The following is a 23394-nucleotide window of genomic DNA, read 5'->3' as shown; positions in this document are numbered from 1 at the left end:
TTGCATGTACCCTGTTCCCCATGTGCCTAGGATCCACCCCTCCCTCAAAGAAACCACTTTTATCCACTTCTTGGCATTGTTCCAGAGTTTCTTTATGCAAATATAAGCAAATACAAATGTATTTATTTTATTTTTCTTTATACACAAAAATAAGCACACTATTTGCATTGTTCTGTACCTCACTTGTTTCACTTACTGGTGTATACTGTATCTTTTCATGTAAGTGCAAAGAGAGCTTCATTATTCTTTTCTGCAGTTGCAAGTAATGCAGTGTATGTGTACCCCAACTTATTAACAACTCCCCTATTGATGGGTTCTTAGTTGTTTCGATACTTTTGCTATTATTAATATTAATGCAGTGAATAACCTTGCCATGAGTCACTTCGCATGTGTGCAAGTATATCTGTGGGATAAGTTGCCAGAAAGATTGCTGGGCCAAGGGTCTATGTATTTGTAATTTTAATACGTAGTGCCAAACTTCCCTCCCAAGAGGCTCTCCTATTTCTGTTCCCACCAGCAATGTATATGCATGCATGTTTTCCCGAAGCCTCACCTACAGAGTGTTTTAATAAATTTTAGCATTTTTGTCAATTTGTTAGGGGATAAATGTTATCTCATGTTAACTTTCATTTGAAATGCTTTTATCATCTCTGAGGTTGAATATCTTCTCATGTTTCAGAGCCATTTATATTTCCTTCTCCTTGAACTGTCTGTCATGTTATTTGTCCATTTTTCGAGTACTTATTGATCTTATCAGTTTTTAACCTTTATATTGCTTGATTCATTCATTAAGTATTTGAGTGTCTACTGTGTGCTAAAGCATTGTTCTGGGTATTGAGGATACATTAGTGAACAATGAACGAAATAGACAAAAATCTCTGCCCTTATGAGCGTATTCTAGCCCAAGGGCAGTCTGTGACACCTGTTAAACTGTAGGAGCCCAGCTGCCTGTGGAGGAGGAGTGAGGGCGCAGATCACATTGCACGTTGCTTCTAACACACTGCTTCCTTGAAGTCCCTGTCCCCTCAACTCCCAGGGAGCACCTACCAGTCTACCAGGAAGCAAATGCAGAGTACAGCTCAACTCAAGCTGGAGACTGCTGGTATAATCTTTATGTGTTCTTATCAGAACGATTTTGATAATTCATTGTGAACAATATTGTTAATGGGTCAGTTTTTTTAAAAAACAGGAAACCAGCATCCTTTAATATACAGGCTTTTTTTCCTGAGAGGAAAAAAAAGTACTTTGAGTAGGATCCTTTCTTATGTGAGAATTGTTTCGTTGGACTCTGTCATTTTTTGCCTCTTTCCTACAAAGCTATCTAGTTTTTTTTCTAAAAAGATGAACCAATATGGGGATAAAATCTATGCAACATGTAATGTCTTTCCTCTGATCTAAAACTTAATGTCTGCATAACTGATTTGGAGTATGAATCATGCTCTTGGGTTCCTAGCTGAGAGCTGTAGTGCGTGATTGTGATCAAAGTGACAGCTTTATTTATAGATGTATCTCTACTTTGCCTAACTGATTTTTAGCCTTATTCCACAGAAAATACCATTAACTTTTAAGAGAAAAAGAAGCTAACCAATATATATTATTGCAGAATAAAAAAGGGCCTTTTAAATTTTACTGATTATGAAATCAGTTTCAGTGTTTAAAAAAACTTGTTAGGAAATACCAAAAAAGAAAATATATATAAAAAAACCCCACAGTTCTTCTGCCCAGATTCAGTAACTGTTAACGTTTTGGTGAATTTCTTTAGACAATCAGAAACATTGATTGAACACCTTCTCTGCTCACTCACTGCCAGGAACAAAACAGAGCCAGACAGATGTGGGTCTTGTTCTTTGAGTTTTACAGGCAAGCCTGGAAGAGGGCCGTGAGATTGCAGGTTGCATGTGCTGGCAGAGGGGAACACCTAACCTGTGGGGCTCCGAGAAGTCCTCCCAGAGGAAGTGACTTAACTGGGACCTGAGGTTTGAGTGAAGCTTTAGTTTGGGTAGGAATGGTGGAGAGAGAGTACTACGTGCAAAGGTGAAACCATGAGGTGAGATCTTGGTGTTCTAAGAAGTGAGAAAAGCCCCGGAGTGGAGAGAACAAGCTGTTGAAGGGCCACAAGCTTTGGGATTTCATAGAGCTCTTAGATTTCTCAGAAGCAGACCTTGAGAGGACTGTTCCTCTACCAAAGGTTTGTTAAGGAAGTGCTCCTGAAGAAACTGGTAAGGAGTGGGGAAGATAAGGGAGTGGGGAAAGCACTGTAGGGAAGGGAAGAAATCAGGCAAGGATGCAAAGTCCTGTGAAATCCCAGTCAGCCTGGAGGCACAGTTGCCCGGGAGCTGGGCTCTGATGTTCCTACCTGTCTGTCTTGGGCTGTGGGCTGGGGGAGTAGGAAGGGGAGATGGAAGTCTTCCAGGCACATGCCACTCTCAGGATGAAGAGGAGGCTCTGGGAGCCTATGTAGTTCTCTGTAGAAGGCTGCAGGTGGGAGCCCTTAGGAGCAAGCCCGCACAACTGGGACATGGGCACCAGACTTACCAGGAGATCTAAGCAGAGCACAGGTAGAGAAAGTCAACTCCAATAAACTGGTAAACATAATGGTATAAACATAATGGTATTGATAATAAAAGAGAACTGATATAGGGTTCTCAGATTAGTTACTTTGCTACCAACATCATTTTTCATCACTATCATTTCATAAAAGAAACCCCAGTTTATACTGAGAAATTAGCATGCTCAGAATCTCGAATAAAGAGCGGTTGGCAACTTACGTGTATATGTGTGCATATCTTTATATGTACCAATGTATTCTTTATTTTTCACATTTAATCATGGAAAGCTCTATCACACACTGTGGTTTAGGAACCACTGGACTGTACTGCCTATTACTTTAATTAATTGCATACTGTTTTATTTCTCCCTTAGGAGTTAGCAAATAAGAGAGTGTGTTGGAGTAGCTCAGGAATTTATGGGAAATGAACTTGTCCCAGAACATTTAAAATTTAAAAGCAATCTTTCTCCATTTTGTCTGATTGCATTTCTTTGTTCAGTGAGTGAGGTAGGAAAGCTACAGGTAGTTCTGTAAGATCTCAAAGTCGTCTGACTTCGGGCCTAGTGCTCTACTAGGAGAAAAGAAAAACGGTAGTATAGAGTGTCATGGTTCTGAGTATAAGATCTTAACAGATGCTCGTGTAAGAGTCAGAAAAAAGGCTAGTGCAGGGTTACACATGGGAAAGAGAGACAGAAAAGAGGAGGAAGAGAATGACAAATTGAGGTCATATTAAGGAAGCTGACTGGAATGAAGCTATTTGGGGATAAAATTTAGTGGTATGGATATTTTTTTTTTTTGAGTGTTGAAAGCATTTTCACTACAGAATATTGAAGTTAAGAAGGCAGGGAGGAAGAAAGTGGCCGTCACAGAAAGAATTTGTTGCCAAAGGAAGTTGCTTAAGCAATGATTTCACGAATTGGTCATAGTCTGGTCCCCTTGACTTTGTGAGTCAAGAAGCATGATTTTTTCATTTAAGTCAGAAATGATCAGACCCTTTATCGGTTAGTTCTTTTTAAAGCAGATGCCACTTTGTTAGTTACAATTAGAGACAGGCTGGGAAGCAGGGAGTGAGTAGGTATACCTATTAGAGTACTTAATTTTATTCTAGTTTGTTTTCCTATTCTATCCCTTCACTTTCAGCAGGTAAAATGGAACAGTGTTGGCAAGAGAACTTTCTTTTTGCTGGTTACTAGTTGTGCTTACTAACCAGGAGGAATTTTGGTTATAGGGAAGCTCTTTGCATCCATGTGCCTGGCTTCCAACCTGAATATGTTAGAAAACTTGCTTTTTCCGGTTTCTATCGATGAACATCTCTCTTCCTCTCTTGTCTACCTGCTGCTTCCTGGGAGCCCTAGAGAGATGTTCTCAGTGAGTAACAACAGGTCAACAGTTACAGAGACAGAGTGCTTTGTGTCCAAGCACTGGACATATAGTAGGCATTCAGTGCAATCAACAGAAGGAGAAATAAGTGGGCTGGTAAAGAGAATGCTGGTTACTAACCCAGAATTAAGGGCTCCAAGTGCAGACAAAGTGCAGCCTGATAGGGATTCCATGCCGAATTTTGCGCATGATACTGTAGATTTAAAATACTTACAAAGGACATTAGTGTTTGTCAGATTTGTCCAGTAGATGAATACGGTGTGTGGGCATGTATAGTCAGCACATAAATGTGCAGACTACAAAGGCCATGACTTAAAGCAGTTTAATCTCATCAACACTGTTCTGGGTCTAGAGGATTAAGAGTCAGGGCTATCTCATGGAAAATTGTGTGTGTGTGTGTGTGTGTGTGTGTACACACATGCACGCACACGTGCATTTGCTTGTATTTGCTTATTTTCACTGACTAGCTTTTAAATTCTGGCATTAATTTTCTAGAATAAAAAGAGATTGGCATAGGAAATATAGCCATTATTTTATAATAAACTTAAGTGGAATATGTAAAAATATTGAATCACTATGTCACACACCTGAAACTATTCTAATATTGTAAATCAACCATACTATAATTAAAAAAAAAGATTGACATATTCTGTTGTTGGGTAAAGTAGATATCTTTCTCTTTCTAACTTTAAAATAATATATTCTAGTTCTATTAGAATTTTAAACAAAAACACCTAAATACAGATACCCCCAAATCAATTTGTTTTGGTCTCAGAGTTAATTTAATTCAACTGGCCACAGATCTATAAAATAATTTTTCCATCTTTTTACCACTTTTCTTTATTACTTCTTAGGCTATCAAGAAAAATCAAAATAAAATATAAATAAACTAATGATACTTGAATTTTTTTATGTTTAGACATTTAAAACTATTTTTAATAACTGATAAGGTTTGATATTTTTCAACTTTAAGTATGCTATCATATTTAAACATATATGTATAACTAAATATATAAAGTTTATGCTATATAAAGTCAGAAGCAAAAATGATGCTAACATAGCATTAAACATTTAAACATGCTAGAAATGTTAAGGAAGTCGTTTTAAAGCATCATCTTAACCTTGTCCTTTCTGCAAGGTAGAGAGAGAGAGAGGACTTTAGTGGATTAATACATTATTACGGTAGAATATTTCTGCTCTAATCAGTGCTTGGCAAGGGACCTGGCAGAGGTGATTCCTATATTACATTTTCAGTGTTTCTGTTAAGGCTCATAAAAACTTCTAATTGAAGCTAAACAATAAGATAGGCTGGTTTAGTCCACATGTGTTGTGAACCAGTACAGGCAGTTATTTCACAGGGTCCTGAGTGGTCCTTGTTTCGTGGACATGAGACATTCCTCCAGCATCATTTCATGTCATTTTCCAGCAGCAACAAAAGGATGAGGAAAACCACAGTTTGAATTTTCTAATACCTTCCACCATTTACCCCAGCATTCTTGGAAATGTACTGTCCAAAACTAGGAATGCGTTTTCCCACGAACATTGTTTTAAATGTTTCGTACTTCTGTTCCTGTATGGCTATAGCTCTATTTAACTGTGGATTTTCAGTACAGTGTTCAAATCAATTCCATTGTTAGAAACCCTAAAGATTTTTGCATTTAGGCTTTAGGGGCACTTCTTAGGTCTAGGCTGGCATTCCAAATTTGCTTTTCTGCCTTGTCACAGAAAGTGAGAAGATGCCCAGCTAGCTTTCCTTTCCTCCTCAACTCTGCCGCAACCTGCTCTGTTCCTTAGAACTCTTCCCCTGCCTCCCAAGATTGGATGTAGAGAGGGACCAGTCTCTCCATTCCTACTTTCAGGTTGTCTCTGAATACAAATACTCACAGGTTCTTTATATGTTTGATGGGTTTTATTCCTAGTTTTCAGGAGAGAAGTAGCAAATCTAACAAATATGGGGTGACTATAAGGGTTCTGTTAACTGCAAAAGTCCTGCTGTTATGGTTAATGATGTTTACTGGAATCCCGTTGAGTTTCTGCCTTATGCTTTTATTCCTAAACGTAGAAATTAACCAAACTTCCCTTCTCCTGAGAGTGGTGCTATATGCCTTTCTTGCCCCCATCTTGGCCTAAAGACCATTATGGTACTTGTATGTCGATGACTTCTATAGTCTCAGCTCAGATTTCTCCCCTGAGTTTCATACTCTTTTGTCTATTTCAGTTCCCTAAATGCCTTGCTGTAATCAGTTTTTACCTGGATCTCAATAGGCCATTGGCTTATCAAGAAAAAGAGGGAGAGGACTCAAATCAATAAAATTAGAAATGAAAATGAAGAAGTTACAATGGACACTGCAGAAATAAAAAGCATCATAAGAGACTACTACAAGCAATTGTATGCCAATCAAATGGACAACCTGAAAGAAATGGACAAATTCTTAGAAAAGTATAACCTTCCAAGACTGAACCAGGAAGAAATAGAAAATATGAACAGACCAATCACAAGTAATGAAATTGAAACTGTGATTAAAAATATTACAACAAACAAAAGATCAGGACCAGATGGCTTCACCGGCTAATTCTATCAAACATTTAGAGAAGAGCTAACACCCATCCTTCTCAAAGTCTTCCAAAAAATTGTGGAGGAAGGAACACTCCCAAACTCATTCTATGAGGCCACCATCACCCTGATACCAAAACCAGGCAAAGATGGTACAAAAAAACAAAATTACAGACCAATATCACTGATGAATATAGATGCAAAAATCCTCAACAAATACTAACAAAGAGAATCCAACAACACATTAAAAGGATAATACACCATGATCAAGTGGGATTTATCCCAGGGATGCAAGGATTCTTCAATATACGCAAATCAGTCAATGTGATACACAATATTAACAAATTGAAGAATAAAAACCATATGATCATCTCAATAGATGCAGAAAAAGCTTTTGACAAAATTCAATAGCCATTTATGACAAAAACTCTCCAGAAAGTGGGCACAGAGGGAACCTACCTCAACATAATAAAGGCCATATACGACAAACCCCCAGCAAACATCATTCTCAATGGTGAAAAACTGAAAGCTTTCCTCTAAGATCAGGATCAAGTCAAGGATGTCCACTCTCGCCACTGTTATTAAACATAGTTTGGGAAGTCCTAGCCACGGCAGTCAGAGAAGAAAAAGAAATAATAGGAATACAAATTGGAAAAGAAGAAGTAAAACTGTCACTGTTTGCAGATGACATGATAGTATACACAGATAATCCTAAAGATGCCACCAGAAAACTACTAGAGCTAATAAATGAATTTGGTAAAGTAGCAGGATACAAAATTAATGCACAGAAATCTCTTGCATTCCTATACACTAACAACGAAATATCAGAAAGAGAAATGAAGGAAACAATCCCATTCACCATTGCAATGAAAAGAATAAAATACCTAGGAATAAACCTACCTAAGGAGGGAGAAGACCTGTACTCAGAAAACTATAAGACACTGATGAAAGAAATCAAAGATGACACAAATGGAGAGATATACCTTGTTCTTGGATTGGAAGAATCAGTATTGTGAAAATGACTATAGTACCCAAAGCAATCTACAGATTCAGTGCAATCCCTATCAAATTACCAATGGCATTTTTTACAGAACTAGAACAAAAAAATCTTAAAATTTGTATGGAGACACAGAAGACGCTGAATAGCGAAAGCAATCTTGAGGGAAAAAAATGGAGCTGGAGGAATCAGACTCCCTGACTTCAGATTATACTACAAAGCTACAGTAATCAAGACAATATGGTACTGGCACAAAAACAGAAATATAGATCAATGGAACAGGATAGAAAGCCCAGAGATAAACCCACACAGCTATGGTCAACTAATCTATGACAAAGGAGGCAGGGATATACAATGGAGAAAAGACAGCCTCTTCAGTAAGTGGTGCTGGGAAAACTGTGGACAGCTACATGTAAAAGAATGAAATTAGAACGCTCCCTAACACCATACACAAAAATAAACTCAAAATGGATTAAAGACCTGAATGTAAGACTGGACACTATAAAACTCTTAGAGGAAAACATAGGAAGAACACTCTTTGTCATAAATCACAGCAAGATCTTTTTTGATCCACCTCCTAGAGTAATGGAAATAAAAACAAAAATAAACAAATGGGACCTAATGAAACTTAAAACCTGTAAAGCAAAGGAAACTACAAACAAGACCAGAAGACAGCCCTCAGAATGGGAGAAAATATTTGCAAAGGAATCAACAGACAAAGGATTAATCTCCAAAATATCTAAACAGCTCATGCAGCTCAATATTAAAAAAACAAACAACCCAATCCAAAAATGGGCAGAAGACCTAAATAGACATTTCTCCAAAGAAGACATACAGATGGCCAAGAAGCATATGAAAAGCTACTCAACATCATTAATTATTGGAGAAATGCAAATCAAAACTACAATGAGGTTATCACCTCACACCGATTAGTATGGGCATCATCAGAAAATCTTCAAACAACAAATGCTGGAGAGGGTGTGGAGAAAAGGGAACCCTCTTACACTGTTGGTGGGAATGTAAATTGATACAGCCACTGTGGCGAACAGTATGGAGGTTCCTTAAGAAACTGAAAACAGAATTACGATATGACTCAGCAATCCCACTATTGGGCATATACCCAGAGAAAACCATAATTCAGAAAGAGACATGTACCACAATGTTCATTGCAGCACTATTTACAATAGCCAGGACAGGGAAGCAACCTAAATGCCCATCGACAGATGAACGGATAAAGAAGATGTGTTGCATATATACAACGGAATATTACTCAGCCATAAAAAGGAATGAAATTGGGTCATTTGTAGAGACGTGGATGGACCTAGAGACTGTCATACAGAGTGAAGTAAGTTAGAAAGAGAAAAACAAATGTATATTAACGCATATATGTGGAATCTAGGAAAATGGTACAGATGAACCGGTTTGCAAGGCAGAAATAGAGACACAGACATAGAGAACAAACATATGGACACCAAGGGGGAGAAGCGGGGAGGAGAGGGGGTGGTGGTGGTGGTATGAATTGGGCGATTGGGATTGACATATATACACTAATATGTATAAAGTAGATAACTAATAAGAACCTGCTGTATCAAAAAAATAAAATTCATAAAAAGTAAATAGGCCATTTGGGCAATGAAATGAACTGACAATATATTGGAGGGGAAAAAGTTTGATATGATTAATAAGCATATGAAAACATTTTAAGTGTTATTAGTAGTCAGTGAATTATAAATTATGTCACAGAGACCTGGGTCACTGTGAAATTAGAGATTATTTTTAAAAATAAAGAGTGCTTTCAGTGGTCATTCTTATATATTGTTGGCATAAGCTTCTTTGAAAGCAGTTTGTAGTATGTATTGGGAGACTTAAAACTGTTCTTAATCTCTGACATAAAATCTTTATGTAAAAGTTCTGCTAGCTAAAGTAAATAAATAGAAATAGAAGTATTTATTGAAGTATTTTTGTCTGTGTTTTTAATTTTCTCTGTTATATTAGAAAACAATATTAGAGAAATGGTTATTTATGCCATATATTGGAGAATATTATATATCTAATGATGCTATGTTACAAAGAATCTTTAAATAATTTTGGAAACTAATTTTTTAAGAAGACCTATATAAAGACATGGAATATGCGTTAGGCCTTGAAGAAAAGATGGGCAGATAATTGTAGGTTAGGCATTTCATTGGGAGGGGAAGACAACATGAGCAAACACCTTCGTGTGGAAATAAGTTTATTATCTGGAAAGTAATGATTAACCTGGCTGAAAAGTAGAAGTTCATTTTGAAGGAATAGGAGAAAATGTTATTCACCTGTTACGTGTTAGCTACTTGCTAGGTACTGAGGATACAAGGATGACTAAAAGATGACAATAATGGAAACTTAGGAGAAGGGCATATATGAGACAATTTCATGAAAACTCTGATAAAATTTAATGACTGGATAAAAGAAAATCAAAGAAAATGATAGTTTTGGGACTTCCCTGGTGGTCCAGTGGTTAAGACTCCGCACGCTTCCAGCGCAAGGGACACGGGTTTGATCCCTGGTGGGGGGATCTAAGATTCCACATGCCGTGTGCTGTGGCCAAAGAAAAATATAATGAAAGTTTTGAATTTGTATGGCACCAGTAACAGAAACAGAGAAGGAGACCTTCGTGAGGCAAGGTGAGAAGTTTAGTTTCCACAGTTGGTTTAGGGTATGCACACAGGAGTGCTTTCTACTGTGTGCGTTAATACTTCGTGTTTATTACTTTATCTGTAAAACTGAGTGTTGTTCATGTACCGCTGACTACCTATTCCAATTTTGAACTTACCAAAGTGAAATCTGCCAAAAACGACTTTCTAGGGAGTTGTAAAAATAATTTAGTAAAAATATCTTAAGTAATAAGGTCTATGGCATTTAGGTTTAAAATTATTTTCATGTCCTGGAAACAATTCTTGGTTTGATCCTATCCACCTTGTTGAATGCTTTTGCTTCACACTGTAACGTATTGGGCTGGGCCCCTAACGTTAAGGTAACAGTAAATCTCATTCTAAACTGTATTATAGGGAAGTTTCTTTCTTTGGCAGATGGGAGATTCTTTGGTCAGAGAAACCTACGAAGGTGAATGCTTCCCAGGCTCGCCAGTTTAAACCTTGTATTAAGCAGATAAATTTTCCCACAAATCTTATACGGCTGGAAGTAAATAGTTCTCTTCTGGATTATTACACTGAATTAGATGCCGTTGTATTACATGGTACAAAGGACAAGCCAGTGCTTTCTCTCAAGACTTCACTTATTGATATGAATGATCTAGAAGATGACTATGAAGAAAAGAATGGATGTGGAATGGACAATCTGAACAAAAAGTTTAGCAGTATTGCCCTCAGGGAAGGGACAAGTAATGGATATTTTGATAAACTACCTTATGAGGTAAGCCAAAGATATTCAGTAGCAATATTGGACCTACTATCATTTTAAAATGTTTAGATGTTAATGTTTATTTTGCTAGATGTCAGAGAAATCGGAGCATTAGCAAGGTATACATAATCTGATGTATTGTGTATCTTGATTTTGGAAAGACTAGACAAAATTGTGTTCAGTAACTTCGCCACCTTTGTTTTGGATTTGACTTTAGTGATTCTGGATAAACTATTAAATATAGGTTATTTTATCACTGATTAACAATAACCAAAATACATAAAGCAATGATAAATTACACTCCACTTTAATTCATAATTACACAGTGTTAATATGGGCAATATGTGCTTAACTTGATACTGGTTATATTAAAGATGATTTGCTATGAAAAATAAGAGTATTAAGACTGTGAGAGAAATGCTTATTCTGTTTAATAGTGCGCAGTTTCTCCAAGTGTCATATACTCTTCTATACTAACTCTATTCTATATTCTAACTAGCTATGATTTTTGGTCTAGGCAGGTATAGAGTGCCTTTCACCTAAAGTCTTGTTTTCAGTGTGTCACTGCAGGGGTGTTTCCAGGGTATATTTAGCACTCCTGGCTCCCAGGCATCGAATGCCATTAGCACACCCCCTGGGGTGGGAGTAGGGCCAGGCATTCCTTCCCCTGCTGAGAAGAGCTGTGTGTGGTTAAAAATAATATAATCAGATCTTTTAAAGAAAAATTTTATAAATTTAAACTTTAACCAGTTCAACTATCCCCCTTCCACACTGGTGGGTATTTCAGGTTTCATTGTAATAATACAAGTAGCTTAACTTGCATGGAACAATAAGGTAGCCTCTTGAGTGCCTAACAGGAGCTATAATGCCTGTTCAACATTTCACAATTCTAATGCTATGGTACATCCTGTGAAGTAGCTAAAGTTGCCACATAAAGATAAATTTAAGGATCTAAGGTAATTCAGTCAGTAAGCCATGGAACCAGGATCCAGCCCAGGCCTTCTAGGTCAAGTCTTGTGTTACGGAAGGAAGCTTCATAGGTGGACAAGACACCCTGGCCCTTAGAGGGAGGAGGGAGGAAAGATGGAGGAACAGCTGAGCTGGGAGAGAGGAGCGTGGGATGTTGACAATGTTGTTCCCTGGGGCTTCAAGGAGGGTCTGTCCTGGCAGCAATGGCAGCAGCTCATCTGGAGAAAGCTCACTTCCTTGATTCTTACCCGTTTCCTAAAACTACAGTATAGAGATTTAAATTCAGCAAATGTATTTTAAAGAGTTTGTTGAATTTTATCCAGACCTGGTAAAATGCTTAACATGTCACATTCAAATGAATAACGGGAACTTCAGGCAAAGGGAAGAGAGTGTCCAAAGGTGAGAAGAAGTGAAACTGTGTGACCTGTTTGGGAACTCCAGTATTTCACTGTGGCTGGAATAGGATTTGATAGCAGAAGCTGCAAGAGATGAACTTGGACACAGGCTCAGGGCTGCCTCGGTGCATCACTCCATAGGCCACCATCCACACAGATGACAGTGATTGGGACATCCCAGCCCTGGCAGTGCACAGCCCACCCTGCCACGTTGTAGAGGGCTCTGTGGGTTTTACCGAGAGGTTTGCATTTTCTCTCTTCAGCCAGTGGTCTTCAGGCTGCTGTGTCTCTAAAAAATTTGTTCTAAAAAATTAGAACAAATCCAAGATAATACCTATAATAATTTCACACTCACTTTCTTGTGTTCTCTGAATTCTTCATATGCTTTTTTTAGTGGGAGAAAAAGACGTGGAATAATAGCATTCCAGAAATTATCCATAATATGCAGGCATTTTTGCACATGCTTTGTCCCACAGTGAGAATGATTGCCCAGGTGTTTGGCCTCATGTAAAGCTTGTTTTTCGTATGTGTCATGGTATGAAGAAGATTGTGAACCTTTTCTGTAGTCAGTAGGGAAACATTGAAAGTTTTATTTACTTTAAAAGAAGAATAACAAAATGAGATTTCTTTCTTAGATTATTCTGTTGGTAAATGAAGAATAGACCAAAAGGAGGTCAAGGTGGGAAGCAGGGATACCAGTCGAGGAGCTACTGCAGAAATGTAGGCAAGAAGTTATGAAGCTCTGGGTACTGGAAAGTTTGGAAAGGAGGTAAGCCGGAGAAGTATTCTAGAGATGCAGAAGGTAGAAATCAAAGTAACTATTGAATGTGGACATGAAGCAGAGCATCACAAGGACTTTTAGGCTTCTGGTTGAAATGACCTGGTGGATGGATATGCCATTAATCATAAACCAGTGGGTGAAGGTGGAAGGGTGCATTGACTTGGAGGTGCCTGTGATTCATCAAAGCCAACTTCTCTGATTGAGAAGTTGACAGTAGGCAGTTGCTCTTTGAGTTTGAAACGCAGGAGGAAGGTCTGAGTTTACATTTGTGTGAGTCATCTCAGAAGAGGAGAGGGCTACCATGGTAGATGAAACTGACCAGGAAAACTGAGGGTGTGAATAAAGGGCCAAGAATAGAATTCTGGGATTACTAACATCTAAGAGTCCAGGAGAGGAAGACAAGTCAGAAAAGGCACTTGGGACAAGAATGAGATTGTCTTAAAAACGATAGGAAGCTAAAGAGGTATAGAGAACAGAAAATGGGTGTGGTCGGCCATACCGCTGCAGAGAGCTCAGTGACAAGTGCCCACTGGTTTTGGTCATCGGGAGATCTCTGATAATCCTTTACCAGTATCAGTTCAATGGAACTATGACCATAGGGTGAGAGATGAGAAAAACCTTACCATATCTGGTTAAGGCATCAAGGAGCGGGGAAGAAGCAGAGACAAAAAGTGCTCTCTGAGCATAAGCAGAAAAATATTTCTATTAATATCCACCAATCATGGGCAAGACTGTCCACCAATAGTGAATAATACTTGGCATCCTAACACTCCACCCCTTCGTGTCACACTCAATAAGGCATATCAAAATGAGGAAGAGTATGAAATTATTATAGATATTATTTGCTCTAATTTATCTTTTAAAAGGAGAAAAGACGAGTGGCAGAAGATGTAGCAGGGTGGGAAGGTTTCTGTTTGTGATGCAAGCTGGGAGAGATTTCACTATGCTTTTATGCTGTAGGGAAGGAGCCAATAAAGAGTAAAGGCTTCCAGTACATGCAAGGGGTTTAATCAATACAACAAAATCACATAGATGAAACCGAGAGATAGAATCAGTCGTCCTGAAGGACATTAATTAGTCATGATGAAAGCAGTACAATGCATAAAGAGTTGATGCTGCAAAACACTGAATGATCTCACAGTGAGTAAAAAGAGAAACTCTTTTTTTAAAAGTTGCCTAAATTATATAATCCAAGTTATTTAAAGGAAAAAAAAACCCCACATTTAAATATGTCAAGTGACATAATGTTTCCTTAGTTGAAAATAATTGTATTATGAGTGGAGTGTGTTTTGAGGGCAGATCAGCTGTGTTTTGAGACATACAACATCCTACATACAACATGGTGTCAAATGGTACTTTAGGCTAGGATACCCCCATATAAAAACATCTTCTGACAGACACTAGATACTAGATGAGTAATAATTAATGGGTATTATCTTGTGGGCCTAAAACCTGTTATCTTTTGCTTAATCAGAATCCAAAAGTGCTTTTTCACATGCCAATGTCATGGTCTCAATAACTTCATTATTCTTCTTCTACCTGGATATTTGCTGAAAATATAATATTAAGGATCAGAAAATGTTTTCACACAATATACATCTTTTAATAATGGTGACTTTGGAATGATGCCAGCAATTGCTGGGAGTTATTTAAATTATAAATCATCTGGAAAAAAGTAAATTATTTATCCTCTGATACATGGATATATTTAACTTTTAATGTCTCTTTGCACTAACTGCTTAAAAATTTTACTGAAATAGCTTTTAATATTGTAGTTAAAACAACAAATTTTTAATTCATTCTACACATATTTAAGGTCCTACAGTTGCCAAGCCCAGATTCATAGGTTCTTTCAGACATTTAAGAAGTGATCAAATCCTGTATTATTTAAACTCTTTCATAGCATAAAGAAAAGGGAAAGTTTTTAACTTCTTAGTGAAGCTGTTATAATACTCTAGCATATAAAAATAAAATTACAGACCAATTTTACTTCTGCAAACAAAATATAGTGAATAGAATTATTTAAAAATATAATACAGGGGCTTCCCTGGTGGCGCAGTGGTTGAGAGTCCGCCTGCTGATGCAGGGGACACGGGTTTGTGCCCCGGTCCGGGAGGATCCCACATGCCGTGGAGCGGCTGGGCCCGTGAGCCATGGCCGCTGAGCCAGAGCGTCCGGAGCCTGTGCTCCGCAATGGGAGAGGCCACAACAGTGAGAGGCCCGCGTACCGCAAAAAAAAAAAAAAAGAAAAGAAAAGAAACTCAACCTTCTCTCTCATCTAAAGATTTTTTTACCATTTAGCAAATATTTGATTTTTTTTTCTTAGTATTTCTTAGTTCAGAATAGGCTATTTAGCAGTGATTCTTTGAAAATTAGTTTAGGAGCCCCCGACTGTTCACCATTAAGAAAAAACAAATCTTGAACTAGTTCAAAGAAACTATTTTAATTAGAGATAAAAATCTTTTTGATTCCTCCTCCTTAATACTTTTTTGTATCTGTTAGCTACTCCCTAGTCACTGCCAGTTGCCTTAAGCAGGCCCCTGATTCCTCTTTCTTGGAATCTACAGTAGCCGCCAGGCGGGTTTCCCTTCCTGCCTCCGGTAGTGCCCCCTGCAATGATCTTTCTAAACCATAAATATGACTCTGTCACTCTGCAGTTACATAAATCCCTTCAAGACTCCTTATTGCTTTCAGAATAAATCCAGGCTCCTCGGTGAGGCTCTCTGTGATCCAGTCCTTACCACTAACTAATCTTTCCTCTCCCCAGTTTTGCCTCTCACTCTTTAAAGCTGAGCCTTGCTGGTCCAAGTCCGCTTTCACTGAGGTTAGGCCTGTGTCTTGTGTCAGGCTCTAGTAGCAGTCTATGCGTCTATCCAAGCTATTAAAACATATCATCGTACTTACCAGTCCCCACTGGACTCTGGAAACCCTGAAAGTGGGAGCTCTTCTCACCAGTGTTTGACGTGTAGTCGATGTTTAGTAAATGTTAAGTATGTGAAAAATTGTATTATTCAATAGATTACCAAAATATACCTTTGCACTGTAAAAAAAAAAAATAGTCGACAGGAATTGAATATACTTTGAATGCTCTTGAAATGTAATATATATAGCCTTATGTATGTATGGTTACTACTGATTTGGATAATTCTGTTGAATTATTTAGTATGTGAAAGTATTGTTATAAAATGTATGATACTGTTATTCTTTATTAGATCATATTATATGCTTCAAAAAGTGATATTGTTTTTTCAGTCTGGGTGATCTTGGTTTCTCTGTTTTATGTAGCTCATTCAACTGATTCTGAATCATCTGACACTACCAGACCTGTGTAGATTAGCACAGACTTGCAAACTACTGAACCAGCATTGCTGTGATCCTCTGCAGTACATCCACCTCAATCTGCAACCATACTGGGCAAAACTAAATGACACCTCTCTGGAATTTCTGCAGCCTCGCTGTACTCTCGTCCAGTGGCTTAATTTATCTTGGACTGGCAATAGGGGCTTCATCTCTGTTTCAGGATTTAGCAGGTCAGTGCCAAGCCTTGTTGAGGTTATTTAAATCAGCAGGCTATACTTACTATGTAGTAGTTTCGATAATAAAAGTTTGAAATTATATATCATGTACTTTAGATCATGTTCAGAGTGCTTCTGCTGACAAAAGTGGATGAGTTAGTTTCACCACCCTCTTCAGCTAGACTTCACAAGATGGAAGGAAATTATGCCCTTTACCTCATATTTTTAAATCCCAAGGAAATTTCAACAGAGCTCCTTTTTTTCTTTCTCATATTTTCAGCACAGATGATTAACACATTCTAAAAACTATTTCCAAATCAAAATCTACCTCCCTAATGTGATTTGTCAGAAATGGAAAACAATTTATTATAGAACATTTTTAATTAAATCTTAATTACATGTGCAATACATCACCCAAATTTAGAAGCTCATTTAAACTAATTATGTTGAAAATGCAATTGCATGTTAAATAGGCGACCACACTTGCAGACCTGCCCAGGTGTTTCTGCTCCTTTCTATTTAAGCATTTAGTTTCCTTACTATTAAACGTCACCTGTTAAACATTTGAAAGCTTGCACGAGTACATATTCATTTAGTAATGCCATAGTCATTTTTCTTGTGAAACAAACAAGTGTTTTTCTCCTAACCTTGATGGTTATTCTCATTGTATGTTACAGTATAATCCGTTTCATTAACGAAGAAGTAGACGCTTTGGGGAAATTACCTGTTTGTTTGTTTGTTTGCTTGTTTTTTGCGGTACGCGGGCCTCTCACTCTCGTGGCCTCTCCCGTTGCGGAGCACAGGCTCCGGACGCGCAGGCTCAGCGGCCATGGCTCACGGGCCTAGCCACTCTGTGGCATGTGGGATCTTCCTGGACCAGGGCACGAACCCATGTCCCCTGCATCGGCAGGTGGACTCTCAACCACTGCGTCACCAGGGAAGCCCTACCTGTTATTTTTGATTAACAAATAATCTCCTATCCTGTTTTTTAGAAGCTAAAATGAACTACAGCCCTCCCTGCACATATCCCCAGTGGATACATTCCTGAACAGTGGTTTATGAATTAGAAATCTGTATTTTGAGCTTTGTTCCCCTTGACTTAAAGTATAAAAATAAAGATGCAGTTCCAGAAATAAATATTTGATACCATTAGATTCAGATGAAGTCATGTTTGAAATAGCACCAATGTGTTCAAAATGCTAATATTGATAGTTTATGCATCAAAGTAAAAAATAAACACAAGCAGTAATGGCTTATAGCACATGTTGAAACCATGGATGCACTGAGTTTCTTTCTTTTCTGCCAGAAATAGAGCCAGGGGAAGGGGTTCTTAGATAAAACATGATGGGATTGTGGGTCAGAGTCTAAAGATTTTACAACAGGCTATGTATACAAAATTCTTTTTTTATTATGTAAATTTGCTTAAAAGGGGATATATATATTATATATATATAGTAGAAAAATTAGGCATTTCTTTTTGGCAGTGTGATTTTGGTAAATTTTTACAGAATCCACATTTTGAAAATTGCTGGATCTTTGACAGCTCTCCAGTGGAACACAAGCTTAGTCCTTTCTACTTCCTTTTGCTGCAGACACACACACTTCATTGGCTAATTTTCCTCGCTATTAATGGGACCAAGAAGAACTGAAGCTAATGATGACTGTGGGTATTGAGAGCATACACTATAGATCATAAACCAAGACTAACTGACTCTGAGAGCAGATAGAATCATTGGTATCAGTAAGCATTATTTTACATTATAAGGACTTTTGGGTGTTTTAATCCCTCATAGCTCTTTTTTCAATGTTTCCCACCATTAGGAACTTACTGTTTGTTTTCACTCTTGGTGTGTAAGGCATTATGGTGAGTGTCGTGGACCATGTAAAGAGATAGATAATATAGTTCCTGCTACAGAAAAGATAAAGATATAAGAATAAACATTTAAACATATCCTTCCTATATTTTATAAATAAAATAACAGGGAGGCAACTAATGAGTTAAAGAAAATATTGGTAATGAATGACTGAAGTCCAGCTTCTTTGCCAAAATGTTGCATATAACCATGGTATAATGAATAAAATGTAGAGATAGTATTAAATCAGTTTTTAAAAACTTTATGTAGCTTCTTCGGGTGCATGAGCAGAAACATAAGTTGTGAGAAGAAAACTTCGCAATGCTATTGTTAGCATTTTAGACATGTGATGGATAAAGATCTTCTTTTATGAGGTTAAAGCTCCAATCTACTTTCTCACCAGCAATTTCTCTTCCATTTTCAGTTCAGCCATTTAGTTGCCATGGGGCTGTTTAAATAATCACAAAAGTACATACATGAATTTAAGTTTTCCATATTTCACAGGAGTATTTCAGCCAGTAAAACCATAAATAAATCTTGATAGCATTCCTTTAAGTATAGTCATTGTTCTCATTAAGAAAATAAAAAGGTTAAATAACAGGGAGAGGGAATCTTTTCTGGGTGGGAGATACTGGAGTTTTGCCTCCTGATTGCCGTTGGCCCCCTTGACCCGACTGTTGAATTGATAGTCATTATGGCTTACAGGCAGCATTCCCAGAATAAACGATAAATATTCATGGCTTGATTATTAATGAATAATCTATGAGTAAGTGTGGTCTATTTATGCTCATTACTGTGAAGAAGACTTACTTGTAATACTTTAAAGAAAAAAAGTACATTTTTAAAATAGAGACCAATGATGATGAGCTTGCTTTTTTTTTTTTTTAAAGAAGATGTTAGGGGTAGGGGTTTATTAATTAATTAATCTATTTTTGGCTGTGTTGGGTCTTCGTTTCTGTGCGAGGGCTTTCTCTAGTTGTGGCAAGCGGGGGCCACTCTTCATCGCGGTGCGCAGGCCCCTCACTATGGCGGCCTCTCTTGTTGCGGAGCACAGGCTCCAGACGCGCAGGCTCAGTAGTTGAGGCTCACGGGCCTAGTTGCTCCGTGGCATATGGGATCCTCCCAGACCAGGGCTCGAACCCGTGTCTCCTGCATTGGCAGGCAGATTCTCAACCACTGCGCCACCAGGGAAGCCCGAGCTTGCTTTTTGAGTAAGTCTTTGGGAAAAGTTTGATATCGTTTATTTTTGTTACCTAAAAACCTTATCTTCACAAGCTGGAATTGTTTCACTGGATCTTAAAGAACTTAGGAATTTATTTTATTCAAAATAACAGGGAAATTGGAATAATAAGAACTTAAAACTTTTAATCAGTTATTAAAATCCTATTCTATCTACAGATTTGTGATTTGTAACTTCAAGTACTGCTCGTTTATATCATTACTCATTAAAGTCACATCTACTGTAATTCCACTTTTCTCTTATAATACACTTCCCTAAAGTCTTGGATATGCCTTTGCCTCCCTGCCTGTTGGCTTAATTATATCATTCTGCTGTTCAAAAAGTCTTAGGTTCTATTTATTTTTCCTCTATCGTTTTTCTTCAGGTAGTTGCTCAAAATAATCACCTTGAGCTCCACCTCAGTTATGTAGAGATTTCTATCCCTCACCCTTCTACTTGTTCCCTTCAGAAAACATTATTGGATGCTTTCTAGATTTAAGAACTTGATGTTTTGACACAGAGCTACAGTTTTATGGAATAGAGAGCTTTTTGCTTATTCATATATGTGTTTATTCAGTTGCCTGCCTGTGTTTTACACTGTTGTCTCTTTTAGATGGTCAATTCCTAGAGATTAAAGACAATTTAAGACTTTCTTTTCCACTTCCTTCTACCATTGCTAGATAGTACCATACACAGTTAAGCAAGAAGTTTTGTTTTTAATGACTTTATTTTGGATCGGCTATAGTAAATAATGCTCCAGCTATTTGGGATTAAAATTATCTTAAATATACTGTCTTATAAAACTCAAGTGAGGGTCAGCTAACAAAACATGAGATTAGCAATCAGAAGCCGTGGATGTTTATACCTAATTCTCCCCTTTACCTTGATACTTCAGGCAGCTTGTAAGGATTAGTGCCTTTTATTTTGTGATGAATAAACTCAGATTAAATCATTCATTCATGTGATGTTAATTATTTTAGGGTGCAAGTTACCATTTAGTAAATTACTTTTTATGTACTTATATTAATCTGGACAAATGAATTCACCTCATAAAGATAAGCAATTTATTTCTCTCTCCAGAGACTCCATTTCTCGTAGCAAGAGACCTCGTTTGGGATTGTTTATCTGAACTTAGGTCTTCTCTTAATACCCTCAATATCAAGAAATACTTGATGAGAATTCATAACATGGTATGAACAGGCTGCAGGAAGTATACAAGCTATAATTCTCCTTTCAAGTGACCAGTATCACAATTGAAATGAATAAATAGATGACCAAGACAAAAACATGTATGTAATTATGCGTTAAAATAAAACTTTATGAGGAGCATTAAGGAAAGAAACCAGAGTTGTGTTCAGCTAATTAATTGATTCTGCTGCTAATTCTGCCTTCTTGGAATGGAAATATGAAAAAGTAGGTACTGTAGATCTTGTAAGTTTAGGAAGAGAGACTATGGGGATATTGACCAAATAATCTCAGTAAAAATATGCAATATATAAAAAAGAAGAGAGAGAGTCATAAAGGTAGATAAGCATGATCATTATCTTTATTGTGCTTCCAAATTTTTTCATTCATTCAATCAGTTTGGGATGTTTTCTAATCTATTAACAGTTGGCTTTCTGGTGATTTACTTTCTATCTTTAGAAGGGAAAAGTTCATTAATGAGAGCAAAGAGAAAAGAAATGTCAAAGTATTCCAAGTCCAATACCAAAAAGAATTGTAGAACAAAGTGCTTTGCCAAATAATGAAGACCTTCAGGAGATAAGATGCCTCAAAATTTTAAGTTTAAGAGTTAATATACTCAGTTAACTTTTGTAATCTGCAAATAATTTTAGAAGTATCAAATCAAAATAGGATACTCCAGATCTCTGACACCCTACATTCATTTCTAGATTGCTAGCTTATAAATAGTGAAGAACTAGTCATAACTATGATGTATACTCAGAGTAAGGTAAAAATGTTAATTTTGTCATATTTCTTAGGAGTTTGACCCTCTTAAGGGAAAAATTCTCTGAGTCCATAAAACTTAGTTTGTTCCAGAGTAGAGGAAATTGAAATTCTTCAAATGAATTTTCACCATTGGAAGATTTATTCAACAAAGTCATCCAGTGTTTTTTACGTGCCTGACATCATGCTAAGTACTGGGTACACCAAGAATCTGTTTCAATTGCCGAAGGATTTGAGGCACCTTATAAAACTCAATGTAAACGAATCAGTAAGTAAGGAAACTGGTTAACAGAAAAATAAATTATGGTTGAGAAATAGGTGAGCCTGAGTTCAGTTCAGTATGAAGAAGGTATGTCATAATGTGGTACACGCTGCCTCCCTTTGAAATAGATCCTGAGTCTGAATATTGAGCACAACATTCAGTGCCACCACCGGATCCAGTGCACCATCCTCTCTTCCCTGAATGTGGTCGTGGTGTCCTGAGGGTCCCCCTGTTTTTACCCCTGTTCTCTTTCAGTCTGTTCTCCGCACAGAAACCGGAGTGACTCTGTTAAAAGACAAGCAGGTTGTGCCACACCTCTGCTCAGCACCCTCTGATGAGTGAGGATCCCATCTCCCTCAAAATAAAAGCCAGTCCCTATAGGACACACACTCTGAACTGCCCCTTACCTCTCTGATCTGCTCCCCATGTCCCTCTCACTTTGAGCCTCCTGACACTTCCGTACCCTAGGCATCGTCTGAGCTGTCCTGCCTCAGAGCTGTTGCGCTTGCCCCTCCCTTCGCCTGGAGTGCTGCTTCTCCAGGGAACTGCTTTGCTCACCCCCTCACTTCCTTTGGGTCTTGATTCACCTTCTCAATGGGGCTTCCCTTACCACCCTGTCTACCTTTGACACTTCCTGTTGTCCTTCTCTGCTTTTATTTTCTCTTTGGCACTTTTCACTCTCTAATATACTATTAATTTTACTCATGTAATTGATTTGTTTATGATCTACCTCTCCTACCAAAATGTAAGTAAGCCCCATGAGAGCAGGAACTTTGCTTTGCCCACTGCCATCTTCCAAGTGCCTAGAGTAATACCTGGGTAATAGTTGGAGCTCAATAAACATTTGTTGAGTGAATGAATTAAGGTGCTTGATGCAAACTGGCAATTTAGCTACTATAATACAAAGGACACAGCAGTGAGACAGGTCGGAGGAATTTAAGGAGGGAATAGCGAGAGTACTGTCTGAGAATTTGAAGGAAGGTGAGGGCGGTTGTGTGAAATGCCACAATAAATCAGGTAATACAAGGACTGGAAAGAAAGGCCGTTTAATTTGGCATTTAAAAGGAAAGGATGAATTTAGGGAGAGCAGAACATACGCTGCAATGGATTAAGAATAAAGGGATGTTCTTGGATGTTTGGGTGTAAATAAGATGTGTGGGCTACTGAGTTATTTGCAACATTTAAAATAAATTTGTAGCAATTACATTTTTTAATTGTTGTTTGAACGTGTGTTGGCCAAGATTTCACTTTTATTTTAAAGTTCGTGGGGTACTTTGGTCTTTGCAAACTGCTTTCACATTGTGGGATGTTCAAAACCACAGTGTGGTGAATGCTGTTAACATATTTCTAGTCTGCCTTCTACATCTGAGGAAATGCTGAGACTTGGGTAAATGCCTTTGCCAAGGTCACATGCTAGGAAATGGTGGAACAGGGCAAAATATCCATCTTTTGACTTAGAAGTCCAGTGTTACTTCCTTTACTTTCATAAGTGATTGATTGTCAGTTTTATTTTGCATGTGTATTTGTAAGCTAATAATTAAATCATGTAGCAAAAAGATGCAGCATAAATAAAAT

General features: G+C 37.6%; 1 protein-coding gene across 3 annotated transcripts in view; it reads left to right on the top strand.

Moving 5' to 3' along the window:
* FBXL4 (F-box and leucine rich repeat protein 4) overlaps positions 1 to 23394 on the top strand; it is a 67255-nt gene that overhangs the window by 17637 nt on the left and 26224 nt on the right. For all 3 annotated transcript variants that reach the window (XM_079939250.1, XM_079939251.1, XM_079939249.1), the window contains exons 4-5: positions 10548 to 10890; positions 16309 to 16553. In XM_079939250.1, the coding sequence (XP_079795376.1) occupies positions 10548 to 10890; positions 16309 to 16553 (588 nt within the window). The remainder of the gene's footprint in view (positions 1 to 10547; positions 10891 to 16308; positions 16554 to 23394) is intronic.

The sequence above is a fragment of the Stenella coeruleoalba genome, assembly GCF_951394435.1.
Source record: "Stenella coeruleoalba genome assembly, chromosome: 12".
Classification (NCBI taxonomy): Eukaryota; Metazoa; Chordata; class Mammalia; order Artiodactyla; family Delphinidae; genus Stenella; species Stenella coeruleoalba.
Note: the sequence above shows the minus strand (reverse complement) of the source record. Positions and strands in the feature narration are given on the sequence as shown.